A 21,960-nucleotide genomic window follows, 5' to 3' on the forward strand; every position below is an offset into this window, starting at 1 on the left:
CTCAAACATATATTTCAGCAAGTACATGTTATGACAGTTGATAAATGAGATTTGGAACATTATTTTTATAAAATATATAAAAGGTGAATTACATTTTCATAATTTGATTCCTTGTAGAATGAAAAACGAATTGCATTTACAAAAACAATAGCTTCAATCCAATTTCAATTTTGAACATGTACCTCAAAATATGATACCTACACCCATTTTGAATTTTGTATATTTTTACCGGTAAGTCAAAATATTCAAGACTTAAAAGAATCAATGAGTCAAATGGTGTTGAAAATCGAATTATCGTGCACATGCGACGTGTCTGCCGCCATCTATAGACAGGGTTTCTCCAGTGATGAAGGATGCTGCGTTGGATGCAAGGAACTTGATGGCAGGTGCCACCTCGTTCGTTTCTCCTGCTCTGCCCATTGGGTGAGTCTTACTTGCTCGCTGCAAAAACAAAAGACGGAGGAAAGTGTCACAAATCTTATGAATATTCATGAATATGTTAATGTGTGATCATATTCATGAATATGTTAATGTGCGATCATATTCATGAATATCTTAATGTGCGATCATACCCATTAATATGTTAATGATGATCATATTCATGAATATCTTAATGTGTAATCATATTCATGAATATGTTAATTTGTGATCGTATTCATGAATATGTTAATATGTGATCATATTCGTGAATATGTTAATGTGTGATCACATGCAGAGAATTTGGTGAACGGGAGTGAAATCAAGTACACTAAGCATGAAAAGAGATCACAGATTTTGTATTAAATTTCACATTTTTGAGTTGTTGTTTCAGGTGGTGTTTCACAAAGTCTAAGATTGACTTTAAGTTGGACTTAACTACGGCAGGCTGTTCATGCCACTGTTTTCTCTCATCGTTTTCTGGCATTGGTCTCTCAAGGGACGTACAAATCATGGTAAAAAAATCTACAGAATTTTAATTTTATGACAATTCATTATTGAAGGAAAAAAATATTATCTAAAGATCATAATGGTGAGAGCAAACTGTGGTAGTCCAACTTAAAGTCGATCTTAGTCTTTGTGAAACTCCCCCCTGGTCTGTTTGGTGAGAGGGGGAATAGATAATAGCTGGGAAGGGGCATATTTTGATGATGCAGGAGTTAATTGACCGCTAAGTGAACTTTCAGATACCAATTTGGAGGTCTATTGGCACTCGATTCACTCAAGGCACTAATTGGAAAGTCACCGTAAGTGAGCTTTCAGACAACAACCCCGCTCATGATGGTGGTCTCCTGCATTCTAAATTACCTCTCTAATTTATTGACAAATATTTACTATATATTTCTTATCTTATTTGTATGCTTCGTACATGTTTATTGTATGATATAATTGTACATGATTTTCTATTTAATTACTTTGGAAACATTTTATTCATTGTACCATATTTGTTATTGTTCAAATTTTTGTACTTTGAATTTGATATTGTATCTTTTTTAATGCAGAAATATAATCATTAAAACAAACAAACATGAAGAACAGAATATTTGTTGCTGATTGGTGAACTTTAACCCCATAGGCAATGGAAACAGGAGCGCTCCTCTACAGGTGTTAGAGAATTCAGTGGTCCACTGGTTGGTTAACCCATCAACAATGGTAACAGGGAGGCTCCTGTATTAAAGGTAAAGACCAGTTCTGCTCATGCGATTGCATTGTGAAAGAAACGTTGTGGAATCGATCAGAAAAGGTTGATCATCTAGCACATAAGTAACGGTGTGTACTACAAGGTTCTGGAATCATCAAAATGATAATAAATTTGGCCCAGTCTTGGTGAAGTTACACGCACTGTACACAGAAAGATGTATATGGGACTATATTATATCTACCAGGTCCAAATAGATGTAATAATTTACCAAATACATCAATTAGTAGGCGGTTTCTCGGCAAAATTTGTATCATCACGTATTAGTAGGAACATATTCTTTCGCATGATTGGTAATAAGAGCTTCCATTTCTTTTTTTGAGAGGGGGGGGGGGGGGGTGTTTCCAAAACTGATCTTTACCTTTAACCCATTGGCTATGGGAACGAGAGAATCAGTAGACAATTAACAGGTTATAAACTCACCTCACGAATTTGCTCGTCTGAATGGCCATACATGAACTGAATAGGGGTCATGATAGTACCAGGGCTGTAAAAGATGAATGAAATTACAATTACAAAACAAAGCAAAAACAAAAAGCATAACCATTGATTTAATATCATTGTCATGATAAGAAGAAGAATAATTCTGTTCTTATATGGCACACAAATCTGCCTGAAATAGGCACTCTTATGTATTAGAAATAATGAATTATGAAAAATAATGAATTATAAATCAATACAAGTGTAGAGCTATATTTTGAACATAATATTGTACTGTGGCATGTATGAAAGCATCCTTTCTTCCGATATGTCTATTTGCATTTTTCTATCATCTAACTCCATTTTGCTCTTTCCATCACATTCAATCACCGTCACCATTCCCTCTACATGCTCTCGTGCTATGTTCACTCTTCCCAACTTTTATTACTCCTTACAAGTTTATTCTTTCATGTTCATCCTTTGGTTTATTGTTTTTTTTACAGTATTGTAGTGTTCCATACACCCAGTTATTGTGGGGTTAACAAACTTTCAGAAATTGCAAGATATCAGCATTTCCTTCCTTCATTTATATCGGCACTTCCTTTTTGTCTTGTAAATTACGTGCATATTTTAAGTAACCTCGCACCTGCAATAGGACATTCGTGGTCTCCATGTTTGTTTTTTTTTAAGCGCCAATCACGGCGTTTCATAGTCTCGTGTTTTTGGCTAGCAGCGTGATTTTCGCCACTCTTCCGTATTGTAGTCATCAGAGATACACGTGTTCACGGGTTAGTCATTCGTCAGTGCATCACTTCGTACTTCCTTACTTCATACATAGCGTACGACTTTTGCGACTTTGTATTCTCGGCTTATTTAATCGTCCACGTTTGTATTTTCTTCTTCGCTGGATTGGCCACGAGTCTTTATTTGTTTAATTCGCCAAGTAGGCTATTCTCTCATTTTCTTCAGTTCACGCTTGGGCTAGCCAGAGGCAGCCATTTTGTTTCTGGACACATCTTGTTGTTGTATATATATTTCTGGTAGTTTCGCGTTTCGTCAAAGCCTCCGACAAGATTTAGTATTGCCTTGTTGAATTGAAAGAGTATTTTCGTCGACGAGACAACATAGTTAATTCGTCGAGAAGACAACTTCTAGTTTGGATCACTTCCAGTTTTCAAATTACAATACCACTTTCTTTTCTCACGTCTTTTTAGTTGAACCTGCACTTGGGTTCTACAGTATGATTGGTTAAGCTTTATTGAATATTCATAGAAGCTCATTGATATGCACGGAATTCTATGGATATTCATGTGCCTCCTTTTATTTACAAGCTCTGTTATTTGCATATTTATTAGTTACAGTTGTCATACAATGTACATGTAAATCCATGTAGATATATGCAAATAAACCCCCGAGGTTGCAAAAGCATGCATAATCCCAGGCAGTTCCTCGCATGGAAGCATGGAGTGAAGATGGAACGAAGCACATGTGTGCAAAGGGTATCTGCATTAGATTGATTTCTACATCATTTTCTTCGACACACTGCACGTTTTGGCATTTGTCAAACCGGATTCATGAACCAGAGACAAACTCTTCCCTTATCTTGCAAAAGAGACACTGTAAACGGCTTTCGTATTTCATGTTAAAAGTTTTTCTTCTTTATGTTGTTGTTGTTCGTGTATTTTGTATGTTGCAGCAGGGCTTCATTGTAAAGCAGTGTTTTAACTGAATGACCTACCCTGCTTTAATTGTAAAGAAGACATGAATAAACAAAATAAATACTAGCATTTCTGGTGACAGTTATATCAAACATACCCCTTTAAATCTTTATATGCCACACAAATAATCCTGCAGTGCCATATCGTGTGTATCATGGGATAGATTCAACAAAGACCTCAACATTATAATAATAATAATAATATTGGATATATATAGCGCACATATCCACCTTGCAGGGTGCTCAAAGTGCTCCAATATTACCCCGGCTCTGCTAGGCTACCGATTTCGATGCTCACAGCATTCAAGGAATTCCTTCCTACCGGTCCCCATTTACTTCACCTGGGTGGAGTGTAGCAAATGTAGATTAATGTCTTGCCAAAGGACATTTGTTTCTACTGCAAGATTAATCTATACCAATGTTAAAAGGGTTGTCATGGAGCTAATCACGACTGGAAATTGATAATCTTGCAAGGCGGATGTATAACATATTATAACTGTGTTAACTTATTATGGGCGTTCCCAACTCAAGCTACGCTTTTCGGGTTTTCGCCTCCTTCCGTATCTGAATTATTTACTGTATACTCTATGTTGAAATAATTGTTACGTACATGTATATAATTTATATATACATTGTGTTTCATATTGTACGGTTGAGAAGGAAATAAATACAAATACAATACAAAATAACACAAAGCAATCCTTTGTCAATTGATGCCTAGTGTTCTGTGCAAAATTGCATGTGTGGCAAACTATCGACTGTGCAGAGAGGCGAAGAAAGCAACTAAAGCGTCATTGAATGGCAACTGTGTGCAACAAAGGTCCGACCATGCATATTCGTTGAGGTCAGTGTTGTAAGATACAAAATAAGTGAAGCGTATTGCGCTTACATCTTTTTTTTTTCTTCTTAACATTAAAGGAAATCAAAACCTTCATACTAAGTTACTTTTATTGTAAAGTTTAAGATATTTGAAAAATGTCAGTGAAAATTTGAACAAAATCGGGCAAGGAATAAGGAAGTAAGAGCTTTTTAAAATTACTAGTCACTAGAGGGCGGTATTCAATTTGATGACATCATCTGTGGACAACTCTCCATGCCTTTTGTACATCAAATTTCATGTTTTTCCTTCTTTCTTGTGATTGAGATAATGTACTCCCCTGAAAGCAAGATATAGAATGCAAAATGATATTCTACTTCACATGTTATGAAGTCGGATCAAGAACACAAATAAATACGAAGAAAACAACAAAATTGTGAAATTTTATGTACAAAAGGCATGGAGAGTTGTTCACAGATGATGTCATCAAATTGAATACTGCCCTCTAGTGACTAGTCATTTCAAAAAGCTTTAACTTTCTTATTCCTTGCCCGATTTTGTTCAAATTTTCACTGATTTTATTCAAATCTTTTAAACTTTACAATAAAAGTAACTTAGTATGAAGGTTTTGGTTTCCTTTAATTACCTCGTATCTGAACGAGACTTTAGAATAATCTGAGTAAGATCAAGAGGAATGATGATTTGCTGGATGATTTCCTTTGAGAAAGGTTAATAGTTTTCAGACGATTGTTTTATATCTAACAGAAATGTGACTACTTACGAGACTCTTCAATTAAATCTTTTCCACCTACCAATGTTAAATTATGACTTCTCAAGAACAACACTTATTTATGCCTGGACCAATTTATGGAACAAATTGCCTCAAGAACTTGAAATATGCCCAACAGTGTCAATTTTCAAAAGAAAGCTTAAGAAATATCTTGTAAATGAATATGTATAACTAGGATTAATGCCCTTTCTGTTTTTGTTTTTTGTAATGAATTTGTCTGTTTTAATTCTATATGTTGATGTTTTGTGTCATTTTAATCTTTGTATTTCTATCTATCTATGTTTTTTTAATATATTTAAGAAACTTTTTATGTAAATGTTATTATCTTTGAGAATAACCTTGATAGGCCATTGACCTCTGTTTTTCCCACCACATTATGATTTCAATTGATCATGTTTCATTTTAATGCTTATTATTGTATATATGCATGTAAGTTGTACTTTTAACATGATCAGATGTGGAAATAAACTTGAACTCAAACATGTCATTTGCATTTGCAGTGAGGGGGAAAACCATAGAAGCTTTAGTGATCAAATGGACTAACAAGTCTGTCGACAGGTACTGAAGAAGAAGAAGAAAAAGAAGAAGAAGAAGAAGAAGTTTATTTTCCCCTCCCAGGCACAGGTAATGCCAAATACTTACTTTACTGCATTCACTCGAACTCCCTTGGAAGCCAATTCTAAGAAGAAAAAAGAAAAAGAGAAAACTTTATCCAACATAAAACGCCATCAGTTTTAGATCAAGCCTCATATAAGCAAGTGAGAGAAGAAGAAAGTAAGCAGATTCATTTCATGTTTTGATAATTATTTGAAACAAGAGAATCCGAGATTTTTTTCTTTCATTTTCTCCCTTTTAAATTTGTTGTTGTTGTTGGCTACCCAATGTAAAATTGCAGAAAATATGCCGCTATTTAGAGGGTATTTAATGTAGGAGGCTAAGGGTATTTGTCAGGGGCAAATAGGATACACAGGAGCAGGGAGCCAACAATTACTTACCTAAAGCAGCGCATCTAGTGAGCTGGTCAACGGCAGCCTTTGCCATGTTGTAAGGTAACATATTGGCCATCTGAAATTCAAACAAAATTATTTTAAGCTGCCACTTAGTATTCGTAATTTAACTACCCTTCATGCCTTCAAAGTTGCTCTAAAAAACGATCTCTTTCTAAACAATGCTATTTAATCATGTCAATGTAGCATAATAATTTGTGTTGTTTTAGTTTACTTTATTTTAGTTAAGAAAGTTATATTTTTGTGATAGTAATACATGTATGTACAGCGCCATGAGCATCAGAGCCTGGCGGATACCGGCGCTATATAAATATCCATATTATTATTATTATTATTATAAAAATCCTCAATAATGAAGTTTATCTCACCACATAACTAGAAAAGAAACGTATACTACGGGAAACTTAAAAATGACAGATAAAAGCCGACTTTGAATTATAACCATGTCAACGAGGTACAAATTCACATAATTGTGGGACATTGTCTTCGTACACTCATTTTTATTTACCTTCATGCTATATTTTGCAGGTCTTCTGGGTGCACCAGTAGGTCGGGAAGAGGGATCATTATGGTTACATCGATTAAGTTTGCTTTCCTCTTCCCTGGCAGCCAACTGATGCACTCAGAGGACCGAATAAATAATTACAACAAAAAAATTTGGTCCCCTTGAGTGATGTCACAATTCTTCGTAGCACTCGGGAGAGCTCTAGAAGTGTGAAGGTGGGGCTATATTTTACCAATTTAAACTACACGATAATTGTTACTTTGAATGTTTCCCAGCAGAGTGTTTTGATAATCTTGTTAGATCTAGTCATCCCTTATGCAATTACATCAATATTTAAAATCAAAGCACCTCTACTTTAATACTGGTACTTATAATTAAATGTATAATATCTTACTACATACCACTCTTATTCCACAAACACTGGAAACATTCACCACATTTCCTGAAAAGAAAAAAGTTGATCAGACAATAAAACTATCATTGATATAATAGTAATAAAGTAGTGAGCTGCATGAAAACAATCATTATTACCTCTGCTTCTATTATTCATTTATTTAACTAATAAATAACTTCAAAGTTCAAGTCGGTTTTGATGATTTACATGTAAGTAGAAAATGAGAGAAACAGATCAGTGAAAAAGCAGAAAGCAAGAAACTGTGTAAATAATCACTTGGCTTGAGAAAAAAAGCTTGCCTACTAAATTTCATGGTTGGTAGAAGCTTAAACCAGTTAGATCAGTGAAAATTTGAGCAAAATCAGATTGAAATTACAGAGTTCTTAATTTTTTTAGTTGCTATCAATCAAATATCGACTGCTTTTGACAATCAATCAAATATTGCTTCTATCGACTCAAACATTCATGCTTATGATAGTTGGCCTCCGCGTTTATCTTGATTCTTTGACTTTAATGATTACCTCCAACTTTTAAGTTTTCAGTTATATATATTTACATGCATTTTTATGTGTGTATATTTCAGCTATCACTCTTTATGTAATAATAATAATTATACTCAGTTTTTATATAGCGCTTATTACAATCACTAAGCGTTTCCAAACTAGGAGATTATTACTATTGTTGTTTGGTTTTGTATTTGATTTATCATTAAATGCAGAAACATCTGCAATTTTTTTTTAAATAGAATAGACAAACCTTTGGATGCTATCAAATGAGGAGTCGCTAGGTTGGTAAGTTGGATGACAGACCTTACATTGAGCCTCACATCCCGATCATAATTCTCCATTAAGTTTTCACTTGTCAGGGAACATGGACTCGCTCCTCCGGCATTATTGACCTTTATGAAATGGGTTCAAGAATGTAGCCAATGAGAAGCGTCAAAATGGATCACATGACCAACATTATGTTTTTATATATGCACCGTACCATCTGCATGGGGTGCATTTTGGTGATAACATCCGTGGATGAAGGTTGCAGGGAGACATCTAATGGCCTTGCTTAGTAAGATTGTCGACCCATTTAAAAACAACAAATTATACACAAGTTTTCATTTGTGTCGTTATGGCCATATGCATGCAGCGCTATCTGGGTATTCACAATGGCACAAAATACACTCGGCTACACATCATGAATTTTATTGCAAATAGTGAATACCCTCATGCGCTGCATCGACTATAACGCACTCATCACCAGGTATTTTTAAGTTTGAAAAAGGAACAGGGGTGGGGTAGAAATTCAAACAAAGGCCACTGGCAGTCTGGCACGTTGACTTGGTTTCAAACCCAGGACCCTACTCCTGGTTATGAGACCACTGCTCTACCACTTAGCCATCTCGCAACTGGGTCTTTGGTTAGGTTTGGAGTTAAGGTAAGAGCTAGATAGAGCGTTTGGTCCAGCATTGAAATGAAAAATTTAGTGAGAGTAGGATATTGACACAGAGATTGTGAGATTGATTTGCTCTACTGACTGTTGGAATATAAAACAAGACTCACCAAGACATCCAGTTTACCAAAGTGTGTGATAGTTGATTCCATGATCCTCTTCACATCGTCTTCCACACACATGTCTGCCTTGATTGTTAGAACCTGTCAAAATAGAAGAGTTATTTTGAGTTATGTTACAAGCTCTTATGAGTCGGACTGTAGTCACATAGTCTATGGTATGTTTGCTTAGCTCTACATCAAAACTGAGTCATTAGCTTGCAAATACCCTTAATTTTATTAAACAAATAATATATAAAACATAAATCGTGGTTCAAGACATGTATATGTATCACCTCCAAATTTATAATTCCCCTCGTGCATCTACATGTACATCGGCCTGCCATTTCGGTGAAGTATAATATCACTTGGGAAATTCTAAGTTTGACAGTTCATATATTTTGTTGTATCAAACACCGGAGCATATTCAAGATTTCTCTTCTAGGTTTCTCAATTCAGGGTCTCTTCATACTATACTCTTCAAGAAATTCAAGGTTTTCCCCTGGTGGGGTCACTCCCCCGTAGAGGGTGACACATATGACCGTTACCACAAACGCAAATAACCCCCTTTTGCGGTCAAATTCAAGGACATTTTGTGAAATTTAACCCCCTTTTTTACGTCAAAACAAAGACAAAATCGTACTTTGGAATACCCCTATTTTATAAGATTGTAAGGACACTTTCACAAATTTACCCCTATTTTACCATATTTCAAGGACAAGACTCGGCTCCGAGAATGTTTCTTCCCGGTTTTCTCTTTTCCTGACCCCTATTTATCAATTTCGAGGACACCTGTGCACCCCTTTTTTTCTATATTTTTGAGTAATATTTTGTCTGCGGACATTGCTTGAAATTGACCCCTTTTCCCACGATTTTGGTAACAGTCATGCGGTCCGGAAGTCACATTGAGTGACCCCACCGGGGGTTTTCCAAGTTGAAAAAACAAAAGTTTAAACGAAAATTATTTTCCCTTCCTCCTATTCATTTAAATGTATCTAATTAGGATGATTTTCATTCAGTGGCAGTCCATCGTTAATGAATGATGATGGCATGATAAAACTTATCAAAGTTTTTTAGCATGGCTCCACAGTCCAATACTATAGACTAGTTTACTAAGTTATATTCAAATTTTGGGATGTTTTTTCATGGGGACCTAGTGACAAGGCATTCCATTAACCTGTTATTTCCAAATGAACCTCAATACTTGGAATCCAGTCTGCATTATGTACGTGTTGCCATGACGGGCAAACATTGGGAAAGCTTTCAGGTTTTCAAGAACAACCTTTCTTTAAACAGTATTATGCTTAAAATTTGAATATGTTAGTAAACTGGTATTCTGCTGGCACATTCACCCATGCCTTCCCCCTTAAAACCCAAATAGAAAATCTTTTAAAGTACATAACGCAAAGAATGTGCCCCGCCCCTTTTACAGGCAACGACTTTTCACTTTCGCTTGTCACAACTTTTTAAATTAATATTGTGCCCCCTCATTTACAAAATCCTGAATCACTGCCCCCAATCCCCTGTGTAATATAATATACATGTAATATGCATAGTAATTTTCACCTTATCCTTTGCAAGGCCTTTAGCCAGGCAATCCTGTGCAGTCTTCTCTAGTCTCCCTTCATCACGACCCACTAAAGCAAGACCTGCTCCTTCTGCAGCAAAGTGGAGAGCTGTCTCAGCTCCAATTCCTGAACTCGCTCCTGTCATGAAAATATTAAAGAATATTACAGAATTAAATGATAGTGATGATGGTATTGGTGAAAATGGTACACATCATCTACACCATATTATATACCTCTCTTTAGAAATCTAGCCATCTGATTGGTTGAAATTGAAGTCGTGATTTTAGCCATTCCGTAAAGAATCCGGGAACCGGAAAAATGGTAAAATTTTGCTGCGATCCCTATTGGAGAACGTGTTAAAACTTCGTTTGTGCGAGCGCGGATACCATACATGTACAGTAATTTTCTTTCTGCGATTCCCAAATGATTGTAACATTTAGTCATCTTTCCACTGTCACTCTATTGCTGGTTAACATGTAAATTTCAACAGAATATAAAGAAACAACATCATCAACAACAAGGCAACTTTGCTGTCCCTGCCAAAGTGTTACCACCAGGGCTCAAATTAATTTTTTGTCCACGGGGGCTCTTCCCCCGAAAAAAGGGGCTCTTTTATTACTGACGGGGGCTCTTTTTTATACAAATATCCATTGAATTGGTACCTATGATACTCCTCAATTATTTGCTATTTCATCATTATCATTTCAATCAGCATTTTCCCTCTTACAAATTTACAAGCTACATAGCTGTTACTGGCCTGTGTATATAATATATACGCATACAACACTGATCTTTATGATGTCTTTAACGTGACATATCTTCTTCTCCCCTTGCAAACGAAAAAGAAAACATGGTCATTAAAAGGGATTTGTTTGAATAAGCACTGCTATTCACCCGAATCTTCTTTGTAAAAACAACTTTTACAAATCTCAGCCATGCTTACTGAGTTGAGACGTTCCATTCAATTTAAAATACCCATTACATAATACACTTCTCCTAATCTCAAAGTGATCTTACAGCACAGTGGCAGAATTGCATGGCTGAGATTTGTAAAAGTCGTTTTTACGAAGAAGATTCTGGTGAAAAGCATTGCTTATTCAAAAAAATCCTTGCATCAATTTGAATCACAATGATTATTTGTCGCATGGTCCTTTTATTAAATAACCTTGTTTTATGTTTTGTTTGCAGAGGGAGAAGAAGCTATGTCACATTAAGAAATCATCAAGATCAGTTGTATTATGCGTATATACATATGATACCAGAACAAATGTTGATTATCAGAATGTCATTTTGGAATACCTCTATACAAATACCACATTGTCTTTAGCCCGTATCAGTATTAGTATGATCCAATATAAAGCTATTATTCTTTATTTAATTCAGTATAATGCTTTTCCTCAAAAATAATTTTGCTATTTTTTTAGGGTTGAGACGCTAAGAAATGGTTTCAAATGTACATTACACGAACCCAGAACCATTGCAAAATGATGGTGGTTCTCTCTCTCTCTCTCTCTCTCTCTCTTTATTTTAATCATGCATTATCAACTACATATAAAGCAGCAACCAAAAACTTAGGGTTATCTGAGATAGGTGAAAGTAAGAGTTAAAAAGAAAGTCATGCTAAAACGGCGCTTCACTTCCCCCCGCCCCCTGAAAAAAATAAAATAGATTAGTAGTCCTCCTCTCCAGAATCCCCCACCCCCCCCCCCCCCCCCCCCCCCCCGCCGTAGATCTGCCCATGTTACCATATCATTCCACGACATTTTGGTCTTCCTCTTCTCCTCAAAAGGGACTTTTAGATTTGCGTGGACGTGGACGTGTTGCGTCCTTTTAAGTCACTGGCAATCACATCCTTTTAAGCACTGGCAGTGCCTTAAAAGGAGGTCACACTTTGCAGTCCACGTTCTCATCGTGCAAATCTAAAAGTCCCTAATATTGATTTACTGGTGGAGGTTCATTATTTGCTGACAACGAAAAACTTCTCCTGGCCATGACCATGTTTCTGCCCTTGCCCGATCGCCTCCAGCTCCAGCAGACATGGCGCGGCAGCGTGCACACGCACCGCTACTAACGGCGCAGTAGGCCTATAACCACTGCTGACGGCGGCACTGCACTGCTGATTGAAATTTGAAACTCAATATTGTGTTAAAGTTATAACAGAAAAGATTATCTTTATTTTATAATTCCACCGGGGCGATTTTTAATTTTGCAATCGCCCTCGTGAGCAACCTGACGGGGGCGATTTTGTAGCTCACGGGGGCGAATCACCCACCACCCCCGTGTATTTTGAGCGCTGGTTACCACTCTGTGTACGATCGAGGTCAGACCAATTTGTTTTGTGTGTGAATCATAATAGACTCTAGATCTAATTAAAAAAATTATCATACAAAAAGAATACGGTTAAATTTTTAAACTTAAAGGCCCGAATTCACAAAGCAAGGTTTGAGCTCAGACCAAGGTTTGACCTCAAACCTCCTTTTGTTTCGCCAAACCTCCTTTTGTTATTTACAAACCTGGTTTGTAAATTTCAAAGGGAGGTTTGGCGAAACAAAAGGAGGTTTGAGCTCAAACCTTGGTCTGAGCTCAAACCTTGCTTTGTGAATTCGGGCCGATGTGTATAACTTTGCTTAACTTTTTAAGATACAAGTATTCTTCATTTACATTTGCTGCAAAGGGATTATCTCAGGCCTCATCCAGAATTGAAATTTCGCTCTTGTCATCGACATCGAGTTGGAACACACACACACACCTGCCTGTAAGGAGCCTCCATACTGACCATATACTATAGGCCTTCGACATTAGATCTAGTCTTTATTTACACGCAAGTAACGCAGATAACCGCAGCTTACAAAGTGAATGAGCAGTGGCTTATTACACGAGAATGCATAGGCCATTGTTGAATAATTATGATCAAGAACTTACCAGTGATTAGAACCACTTTCCCAGTGAATTCTCCCATTTTTGGCTCAGTTTCGGAGGGCTAGGGTCAGAGTCACACTCACAGCACAGGACAAGATAAAATGTGTGACACGTTATGCTTATAAGAGATTGATTAGTTTCAAAGTTTGCGTAGCGTACTGTCGGACGCTACGCGTACGTTGTCAAAAAGTAACACATCTGTTATAGTACGATCTTTGATCGACCTAGCTTATACATTTCTAAATAGATCGAGACGATTTATATTTTGTCAATAGTGGAAAACTCTAACCAGGGACTTGGAAGACAACACACCACCAAGATGGCCACGACAAGGTACTGGTGTGGAACAAATGCCCTTTGCAATATGGGGGAGTTTGTTGATAGAGTGATTTTAATAACTGGTAAGTCATCAAACTGCTGTAAATGGTGTAATAATTAGTCAAAATGTTTCAATTCTAGCGGAATAACTGTTGTTAGCTAGGACTTGAAAAAACTGGCTCGCTCAAATCAGACTAGCGGTCGCTGTCCGTGGTGAGCTGATCGGGGTAATATCCAGGGACCGCTAGCTCCAACTTACGAGTGAATAGAGCTGGTGGGAGGCGCTGTATGTGCGTGTACGTTTAATTATGCATGGGCGTGGCTGGAGCTGACTGAAATGAAGCCACATTAAAAAAAAAGGGGGGGGGGCATTGTATTTGTAGGGGGTTATGTTACGCCCAGCTAAAATTTCACTCTTACTTAACCACCACTGCTATATTTAGATCTAAATGTGTTTTGTTTTGTGTTTTTATATGGTTTTGTTTTGTTATGTGTGAGTAGAATATAGCCCTTCCCATATGGTGGTGGTGATGAAAATTTCACGAAAACCCATGAAAATGAATTTGCAATATTTCGATGGGATTTCGAAAACATGAAAACTAATATGATTCCAGCTATTTTTTTATTTTTTATTTTTTGAATAGGAGCCAGTTCAGGAATTGGAGCTGAGACGGCTCTCCACTTTGCTGCAGAAGGAGCAGGTCTTGCTTTAGTGGGTCGTGATGAAGGGAGACTAGAGAAGACTGCACAGGATTGCCTGGCAAAAGGCCTAGCAAAGGATAAGGTATAATAGGATGTCTTTGTTTTATAACTTGCAATTATTGTCTGATCATTAAACCCCGTAACGATAATGGAGTTTTATGATTACTTCTGCTATGTACTACTACTTTAAGAAATAATAATAATGATAATGTTGATGGTGATAATAATGGTATTAATAATAATAATGATGATGATGATGATGATGATGATGATGATGATGATGATGATGATGATAATGATGGTGATATGATGATGATGATGATGATGATGATGGTGATATGATAATAATAATGATGATGGTGATGGTGATGTTGATGATGATGGTGATGATGATGATAATGATGATGGTGATATAATAATAATGATGATGGTGATGGTGATGTTGATGATGATGATGATAATGATGGGGATATGATGATGATGGTGATATGATAAAAGTAATAATGATGATGGTGATGATGATGATGATGATGATTATTATTGTGATGATTGTGATGAGAAGATAAATTAGAAGAAGTAGTTGAAGAAGAGAAAAGAAGATGAAAAAGAATAACAGTGATAATGGTAATGATAATACGAATGATGATTGTGATTATAACAACAAACAAACAAACAAACTACAAGTACCTGAAAACATTTAATTTCTTCATGTGTTTTGACAGGTACTTACAATCAAGGCAGACATGTGTGTAGAAGAAGGTGTGAAGAGGATCATGGAATCAACTATCACACACTTTGGTAGACTGGATGTCTTGGTGAGTTGTTCAACAGCAGTTTTAGGAATCTCTGGTTGGGTGGGTGGATGGAGCATACAAAAACAAAATTAATGGCATTTTCTATATTCTCTGTGCAGTCTCTCTCCTGACAAGCAAAAAATGAATGATGAAAGGATGAAAATCAAAAAAAGAAAATACACTTCAAGTGCCTTTTGGATATGAAATTGCTGCCAGAATTATTTGGGAGAATTCCCCTCCCCCCATATAGTATTAAAACTGATGAGGCTATACTCTGGGTAAACAAGACATATAATTATCATTATCATCCTGGATTATTATTAGATCTCAAATGTTTTTTCTTAAAATATCTTCAAAAGGTGAACAATGCTGGAATATCCTTATTTGATACCCTCACAAGTGAAGCACTACTGGAGAACTATGACCACACAACGAAGGTTAATGTAAGATCCATCATCCAACTGACGAACCTAGCGACACCTCATCTTATCGAATCTAAAGGTAGGTGGCTCCCTTCCTACAGGTAAATGGAAATTTAAAAATTTACCTGATAATAATGATTTTTCTGGATTTATGTAGAGCCATATCTACATCCTCAGTTTCTCTAACATTTTAGGAGAAATCTGTGCAATGTGTCTCAAATGACATTATAGGTTTTTTTCATTTCTTTCCTCTATGAATTAGAAATGTCTAGTTACTTGCATGACCATTAAAGACCTTATCTGATTAAAGTACAAGTTTATATCAATTGAAATCTGAATAAACGTAGAATATAAATATAAAGAACAATTATTTCCCTTTTCAGTTTTCCAAAAAAGCAAATTAAAACCTCATTTTCCACACCCCTCCACATTAAGGGTCAACAAGGGTCAAATTTGCTGCAGTTATCTTCAGCCTGTATAGCTGAAGCGATGAGCTGTGCTAAATTAAACCAAAGTCATATTATAAAAACATTTAAACATCTTTATCTTCCAGAAAACTTCCTAATTTAGTAATACTATCAACATTTCCTTTCCAGGTTCTGTCGTTAATGTATCAAGCATCTGCGGAAAGAGGGTGGTAAGTATTGACTAGATATAGATACAAATATTCCAGAATCATTTTATCTGTAGCCTGTATAATTGCTATAGCCCCCTCATTTCATTTCTGCAATTTTGCATCAGACAAGCAAGAAATGTGTGGGGAAGACGCCACATTTGTAGCTTGTTAATTGAATTCAAGTATTTGAACTATGGTCTATAACATATATATGACACTTCAACATTTGATATTTGTACAAACTTGCCGTGCTTGCATGACCATTAATTGAACCTGTAGCAGTTCAAGGGATTTTTCTTATTTTCTAAATTAATCAAGTTTCCCCTCCTCAAATTGGCCATAACCTATCCTATTTTCCATTGTTTATAAAAATATAAATGTTTACCAATAAGAAAGAAAATTCCCAAAGTTGACCTAAAGATTGCCAATTTGTACACCTAAAAAGTGATTTTATATTTTACACTACTTACCAATTTAGAGACCTCAACAGTTAGTTGCTGCTCGTACTTAAAAAAGGCACAACGTACTGCATTAGAAATAGACTAAACCTTATTTGGGGGGGATATCGCTCTTTCAGCTAATGTAGTATTTCTGGATAAGAAAAATAATGGAGAATCATCACTATACATTAAATGTACTGCAATTATATAAAAATGAAGAAAAAAAATTGTGGTTGAATTTGCAGGTGCGGAATTACTTGTCCTACAACATTACAAAGGCTGTCATTGACCAGTTTACAAGATGTACTGCTGTGGGTAGGTATTCTTTGCTATGTGACAATCATTATAAATTTTTTGCTTTATTTTTGCAATTTCTGTAATCAGACCTTCTAACAGTTCAATGAATGTGCCCATCCAAATGTGAAATTTCAAAACTTGATCTTAACTGGTGTTGGTAGAGTATAATATTTAAAAAAATAATAATAATAATGAAAGTTATTTGTATAGCGCATATCACTAACACAAAGAAAGTCCCTATGCGCTTAGAAAAGAGGGAAAAGGGCGGAAAAGAAATGAACATTTATGCCTCATACATTAAAATAATTAATTACAACAACAATAATGATACACAATTCCTATTTAGCTTACATGGGGTAATTTAGGGTAATTTAGGGTAATTTAGGTAATACAAATTTAAACATAAAAATATTACCTTAATTTGTTATATATTGTATTATATTTTATTGATGGTTTATATGAACATTATGAATAATAAAGAGTATCCACTTCCTTTTTTGGTGATTGTATAAGGATAACCTTTGATGTTTTCGTCAAATCGTTAGAGATTAGGGACCCATTTCACAAAACTTGACAGTTTTTGTTATAAGCTAGTAAAATCCTTGCTTCTGATTGTATATCAGCAGATTTGTCACTGATTTTTGTCATTTTTCATTGAAAAAAAGGCTTTTTGAAACAGCTACCTGATCTACTTTCACTGCTCGGTACTGTCAAAAATTTGATATTTTTATTATAAAGTGGGAGGATATTTTCTTTCTCTTTTTTTCTACTTAGATCTGGCTTCCAAAGGTGTTCGAGTCAATGCAGTAAAGTGAGTCATGCTATCAGCAATATTTCATGTTTGCAATATTTTTAGAATAGTTAATATCCAGTGTTGATTGGGGTGGGAGGAAGAGCAAGATGAGGGATAGAGGGTATATTGGGAGACGGAGAGGGTGTGGTGGATTGGGAGGAGATAGAGAAGAGATTTGATTGTGGGTTTAAAAAAAAAAATTTCCTTGATATTTTGAATTTCCTTCCATCTTTTCACAATCTTCTCTTTTTAGGGGGTTACATTTTGCAATTTTCTTTCACATTGGTTCATTTATTAAAGATTATTTTTTTCAAACTATGAAGAAGTGGAAAATGATATTAATTGTTGCCAATTTGAGAAGGGAAAGCAGATTAATTTAGAAAGTTCGAAAACTCTGAATGGCTATTGGTTAAAAAAAAACTATAAAGGAGTGGAAAATAATATTAATTGTTGCCATTTTAAGATGGGAAAGCAGATTAATTTAGGAAGTGAGAAAACCCTGAATGGCTATTGGTTTTAAAAAACTATAAAGGAGTGAAAAATTAGATCAATTGTTGCCAATTTGAGAAGGGAAAGCAGATTAATTTAGGAAGTGAAAAAACTCTGAACAGCTATGGGTTTAAAGGTATAGACCATTTTTGGAAACGCCCCCTCTCAAAAAATGAAATGGAAGCTCGTATTACCAATTATATGTGAAAGAATATGTGTTGACTATATATTACATGATCATACAAATTTTGCCGAGAAACCGCCTACTAATTGATATATTTGGTAAATCTATTTGGACCTGATAGATATAACGCATGTGTCGCACACGTGTGCGTAGTCCCATATATATCTTTCTGTGTACAGTGCTTGTAACTTTACCAAGACTGGGCAAGATTTCTTATCATTTTGATGATTCCAGACCCTTGCACTACACACCAATACTTATATGCTAGATGATCAACCTTTTCTGATCGATTCCACAATGTTTCTTTCACAATGCAATCGCATGACTATAACTAGTCTTTATCTTTAATATAACATATCTTTCAAAACATGCTTAAATTTATTGCAAATGCGATGACCTCTAATGTTTCCATTTTTCATCCTATATTGCAGCCCAGGGACCATAATGACCCCAATTTTTTCCAACCATGGACTTTCTGAAGAAGAACTTAGAGAGGTAACCAGGGGCCGTTTTTTTAAACCTCCATTATTCTAACTTCTGGGATATACCGTTATAGAATAATTAAGCCAGTTCGTAGAGTGACTATCTGAGCATGCAAGGTTTTAGATAAAGGCCAATTAATTATACCAAGAATGCAAAATCCTCCAAGACGAATGCTGGGTACGTGCTGCAAGTTTAAAAGATCTGTGGATATTTGGGGTCATTTGTATCATGTGCTAACCATGAACTGCAGTGCAAAAATACACAGGGGCGAATTAGCCCCCGAAATGCTAAAAAAGAGCCCCCGAAAGTCATAAAAGAGCCTACAAAAATTTGCATAGAATTCAATGCAAAACAAATTAAAGAGTGTAATTTTATGCAAACAAGCTTTAAAAGTAGCCCCCAGAATTTTTAAAGTATTTTTTTCGCTGATGAACTGGTCTATTAATATGCAGGACGGGAATTTTTATGGGGAAAAATCATGCTAACTTCTTTTGTTAAACCCAATGTTGAACAGAGCCTGTCAAGTTAAAATTTTCTGCTCGTGCTTGTGCTATATTTTGAGGCTCAGAATGAAATTTACAAAAAGGGACACAATTCTCAGAACACAGACTTTTGAAGCTCAAACAAATCAGGACTAATTTTTTTTCTATCTTTTTTCCCTTTTTCCATTCAGCAACTAGGCAAGGAGCATCCACTGGGTAGGGTAGGAGAACCGTCCGATGTGGCATCGGTCATCAAGTTTCTTGCGTCCAACGCAGCAACTTTTGTCACTGGAGAAACACTGTCAATAGATGGCGGCAGACAATGCTCCTGTGCTGAGGGTTACCCATTTACTTTCGGGGAGTAAAAATCGCCTAGCATAACGAGAAATTGCTCTAAAAACAATATTTTGTAACAATAAAAACCTTCAAATGTTTCGGACAATGAGATGTGATAATTTTGATTCCCAATTTTTATGGGAATGAAAGGGTTGGCTGTCAACAATGAATGCTATACATGTATTTTTAATTATGATGGACCAATTAAGTGCAAAGTGCAATATGATGTGGGATATGGGGAAAGTATTTTTTTCTTTTAGGTACCTTTTGGGTGTAAAATTTCAGGTGGGGGGGGGGGCACGTTTAATGTGCTGAAAAGATGGATGTTGAGTCCTGGTAAAGATTAACATATAATCTGTGAGCTACCCGTTCGTTTTATGTCAGTTCGGAAGATATGTATCTCCTGAAAAGAAGCTTCAAATGCCCTCAAATTATAAATATGATAAAGTATAGCTAGCTGAAAATTTTGAACCAAATTTTAGGCCACGTATACGTCTCCTGAGTGCAGAATATGTGTCTGTCAGTAAGATTGAGTTAATGGAAGGCTGAAATTTGTGTTTGTAGCCTAAGAAAGCTTACTATATAATTGTTATCCATCAATGTCTTTTCATATGATCATTCTAAAACCTCACGATGTCGATTCTTATATTCTACATAATCAACGTTCCCAATTTCTTTCAGACAGTTTTTTTTTTCACAATGTGATCACGTGACCTGTATTTAAATTTGTCTTGCCATGGGTGCAGACCAGCAATAAAAGGTACAACCTAGTGAATTTCCAATGCCAATGGGATGGCAAACGAGTTGTTTTCAACATTACCTTAGTGTTAGATCACATTATTGCAATATCTAAAATATAAAATGTGTGGTATATAGCTGTTGAATTTGTATTTACGGTATCCTGTTTTACAGGGGCACTGTAGTTACATATATTTAATGTCTATATACATGTATATATCTGCATGCCAGGCGCGGATCCAGGATTTCTTAGGGGTGGGGGCCCAAATTTGAAATCAATTTGAAATTTAGTGTGCTGAAATATGAAAATCATGCCGGCCAATATTTTGCTCAGTGGGGGGGGAGTGAGCACTAATTTTTTTTTTTTTTTTTGCTCCCCAAAATTGCGCCGCCCCCCCGGGTCCCCCCTGGATCCGCCACTGCTGCATGCATTTTAGATCATGTCAGTCACTAATGAATTCATACCTAAAGTTTTGACCAATCATAGTCATAGAATTATTGATATGTGTATCCAGGGGCCGCGGCGCCAGGGTATTTTGATAGGGGTGGCAAGCACTGTGGTGGATTAAGGGAAATATTAAGGGCCGGCTCATCTAGCCGCTATAAGTGGAGGGGGGGGGGGGGTACTTTGTGGGGGGTAAGAGGTACTTCTTTTTTTTTCCAAATTCGTGAGAATTTTGTTGCTGTACTGTGGTTTGTTCAGCATTATGTGTATATATATATATATATATATATATATAACAAGTGCCTGGACAGAATGCTCCCCAGGGAGTGGAGAATATGCATACATTGTTTTGTGGCAAGCCTGTATCCAACGACTATAATAAAATAAGATATTTGTATTTTTTAAACTGGAAATATTATAGATATATTGAAATAAATCATATATCAGTCAATAAAATTGAACATCAATATGAAATATATACATGTATACTTGTACTTCATTTTTAACAGTCTCCTATTTTATATTGTATGTTTTAGAGTCCTCCAGTTCTATCAGGGCACCTTAAAAACACCGGAGGGAAGCAAATTAAGAAGTGAATTACCAGTTTTTCAAGCAAGGTGCATCTTGTAAAACTTTTATAATCAAATCAGATTATTCTTCTGACCTAGTGCTGTATTATGACCGAGAGCTCTCGATACTCATTTTTGCTCAGGCGTGAGTGTTTTGCGCACACTGCTAAAGTTTGCATACAAAAATAATAACTCTTGTGTGCCAAGATTTCCTTTATGTAAAGCCAAATTGATATCAATGCAAGAAAGACAAATAGGGGGGGCAGGTAATTATGGAAATAAATTCAGAGATCTGAAGGAGGGAGGGAGAGGGGAAGCACAATGTCAAGAAGGAGTGTAATTAATTAGAGAAGAACTTCTGGAAAGAAATAGAGTACTGGAGAAGAGAGAGGGAGTAAAATATACAATAAGAGAGCCAGAGAGAGAGGGGGGGGGGGGACCAGAACTCATTGAAAGAAAAGGAGGGGAGGGGCAAGAGGTCGGGAGAGAGCTGGGGTTG

At 36.0% G+C, this 21,960-nt stretch overlaps 2 protein-coding genes across 2 annotated transcripts; one reads left to right on the forward strand and one right to left on the reverse strand.

Annotated features, from left to right (window-relative positions):
• Positions 1–232: 232 nt before the first annotated feature.
• On the reverse strand, positions 233–13,518 carry LOC586531 (3-oxoacyl-[acyl-carrier-protein] reductase FabG). Its single transcript, XM_030990276.1, has 9 exons — positions 13,357–13,518; positions 10,433–10,572; positions 8,879–8,971; positions 8,082–8,223; positions 7,333–7,373; positions 6,415–6,484; positions 6,062–6,098; positions 2,099–2,162; positions 233–441 (listed from the first exon to the last, which is right to left on the reverse strand). The coding sequence occupies exons 1-9, from the start codon at positions 13,391–13,393 to the stop codon at positions 292–294; spliced, it is 774 nt and encodes a 257-aa protein (XP_030846136.1). The 5' UTR covers positions 13,394–13,518; the 3' UTR covers positions 233–291.
• A 39-nt stretch (positions 13,519–13,557) lies between these two features.
• On the forward strand, positions 13,558–20,555 carry LOC100891887 (3-oxoacyl-[acyl-carrier-protein] reductase FabG-like). Its single transcript, XM_030990274.1, has 9 exons — positions 13,558–13,754; positions 14,316–14,455; positions 15,096–15,188; positions 15,527–15,668; positions 16,186–16,226; positions 16,891–16,960; positions 17,717–17,753; positions 18,840–18,903; positions 19,565–20,555. The coding sequence occupies exons 1-9, from the start codon at positions 13,673–13,675 to the stop codon at positions 19,736–19,738; spliced, it is 843 nt and encodes a 280-aa protein (XP_030846134.1). The 5' UTR covers positions 13,558–13,672; the 3' UTR covers positions 19,739–20,555.
• Positions 20,556–21,960: the final 1,405 nt, after the last annotated feature.

The sequence above is a fragment of the Strongylocentrotus purpuratus genome, unplaced genomic scaffold (genome assembly GCF_000002235.5).
Source record: "Strongylocentrotus purpuratus isolate Spur 01 unplaced genomic scaffold, Spur_5.0 spur5_scaffold_19, whole genome shotgun sequence".
Lineage (NCBI taxonomy): Eukaryota > Metazoa > Echinodermata > Echinoidea > Camarodonta > Strongylocentrotidae > Strongylocentrotus > Strongylocentrotus purpuratus.

Bases quoted from the DNA above. Each gene is read 5' to 3' on its own strand.
- LOC586531 (XM_030990276.1), bottom strand. From the start codon at position 13,393: ATGGGAGAATTCACTGGGAAAGTGGTTCTAATCACTG. The intron at 7,374-8,081 runs GTTTGTCTATTC...TTTTCTTTTCAG, and splicing joins TCATTTGATAGCATCCAAAG to GAAATGTGGTGAATGTTTCC. The intron at 442-2,098 runs GTGAGTTTATAA...TTGTTTTTGCAG, and splicing joins CAGACGAGCAAATTCGTGAG to CGAGCAAGTAAGACTCACCC.
- LOC100891887 (XM_030990274.1), top strand. From the start codon at position 13,673: ATGGCCACGACAAGGTACTGGTGTGGAACAAATGCCCTTTGCAATATG. The intron at 15,189-15,526 runs GTGAGTTGTTCA...TATCTTCAAAAG, and splicing joins TTGGTAGACTGGATGTCTTG to GTGAACAATGCTGGAATATC. The intron at 15,669-16,185 runs GTAGGTGGCTCC...TTTCCTTTCCAG, and splicing joins TCATCTTATCGAATCTAAAG to GTTCTGTCGTTAATGTATCA.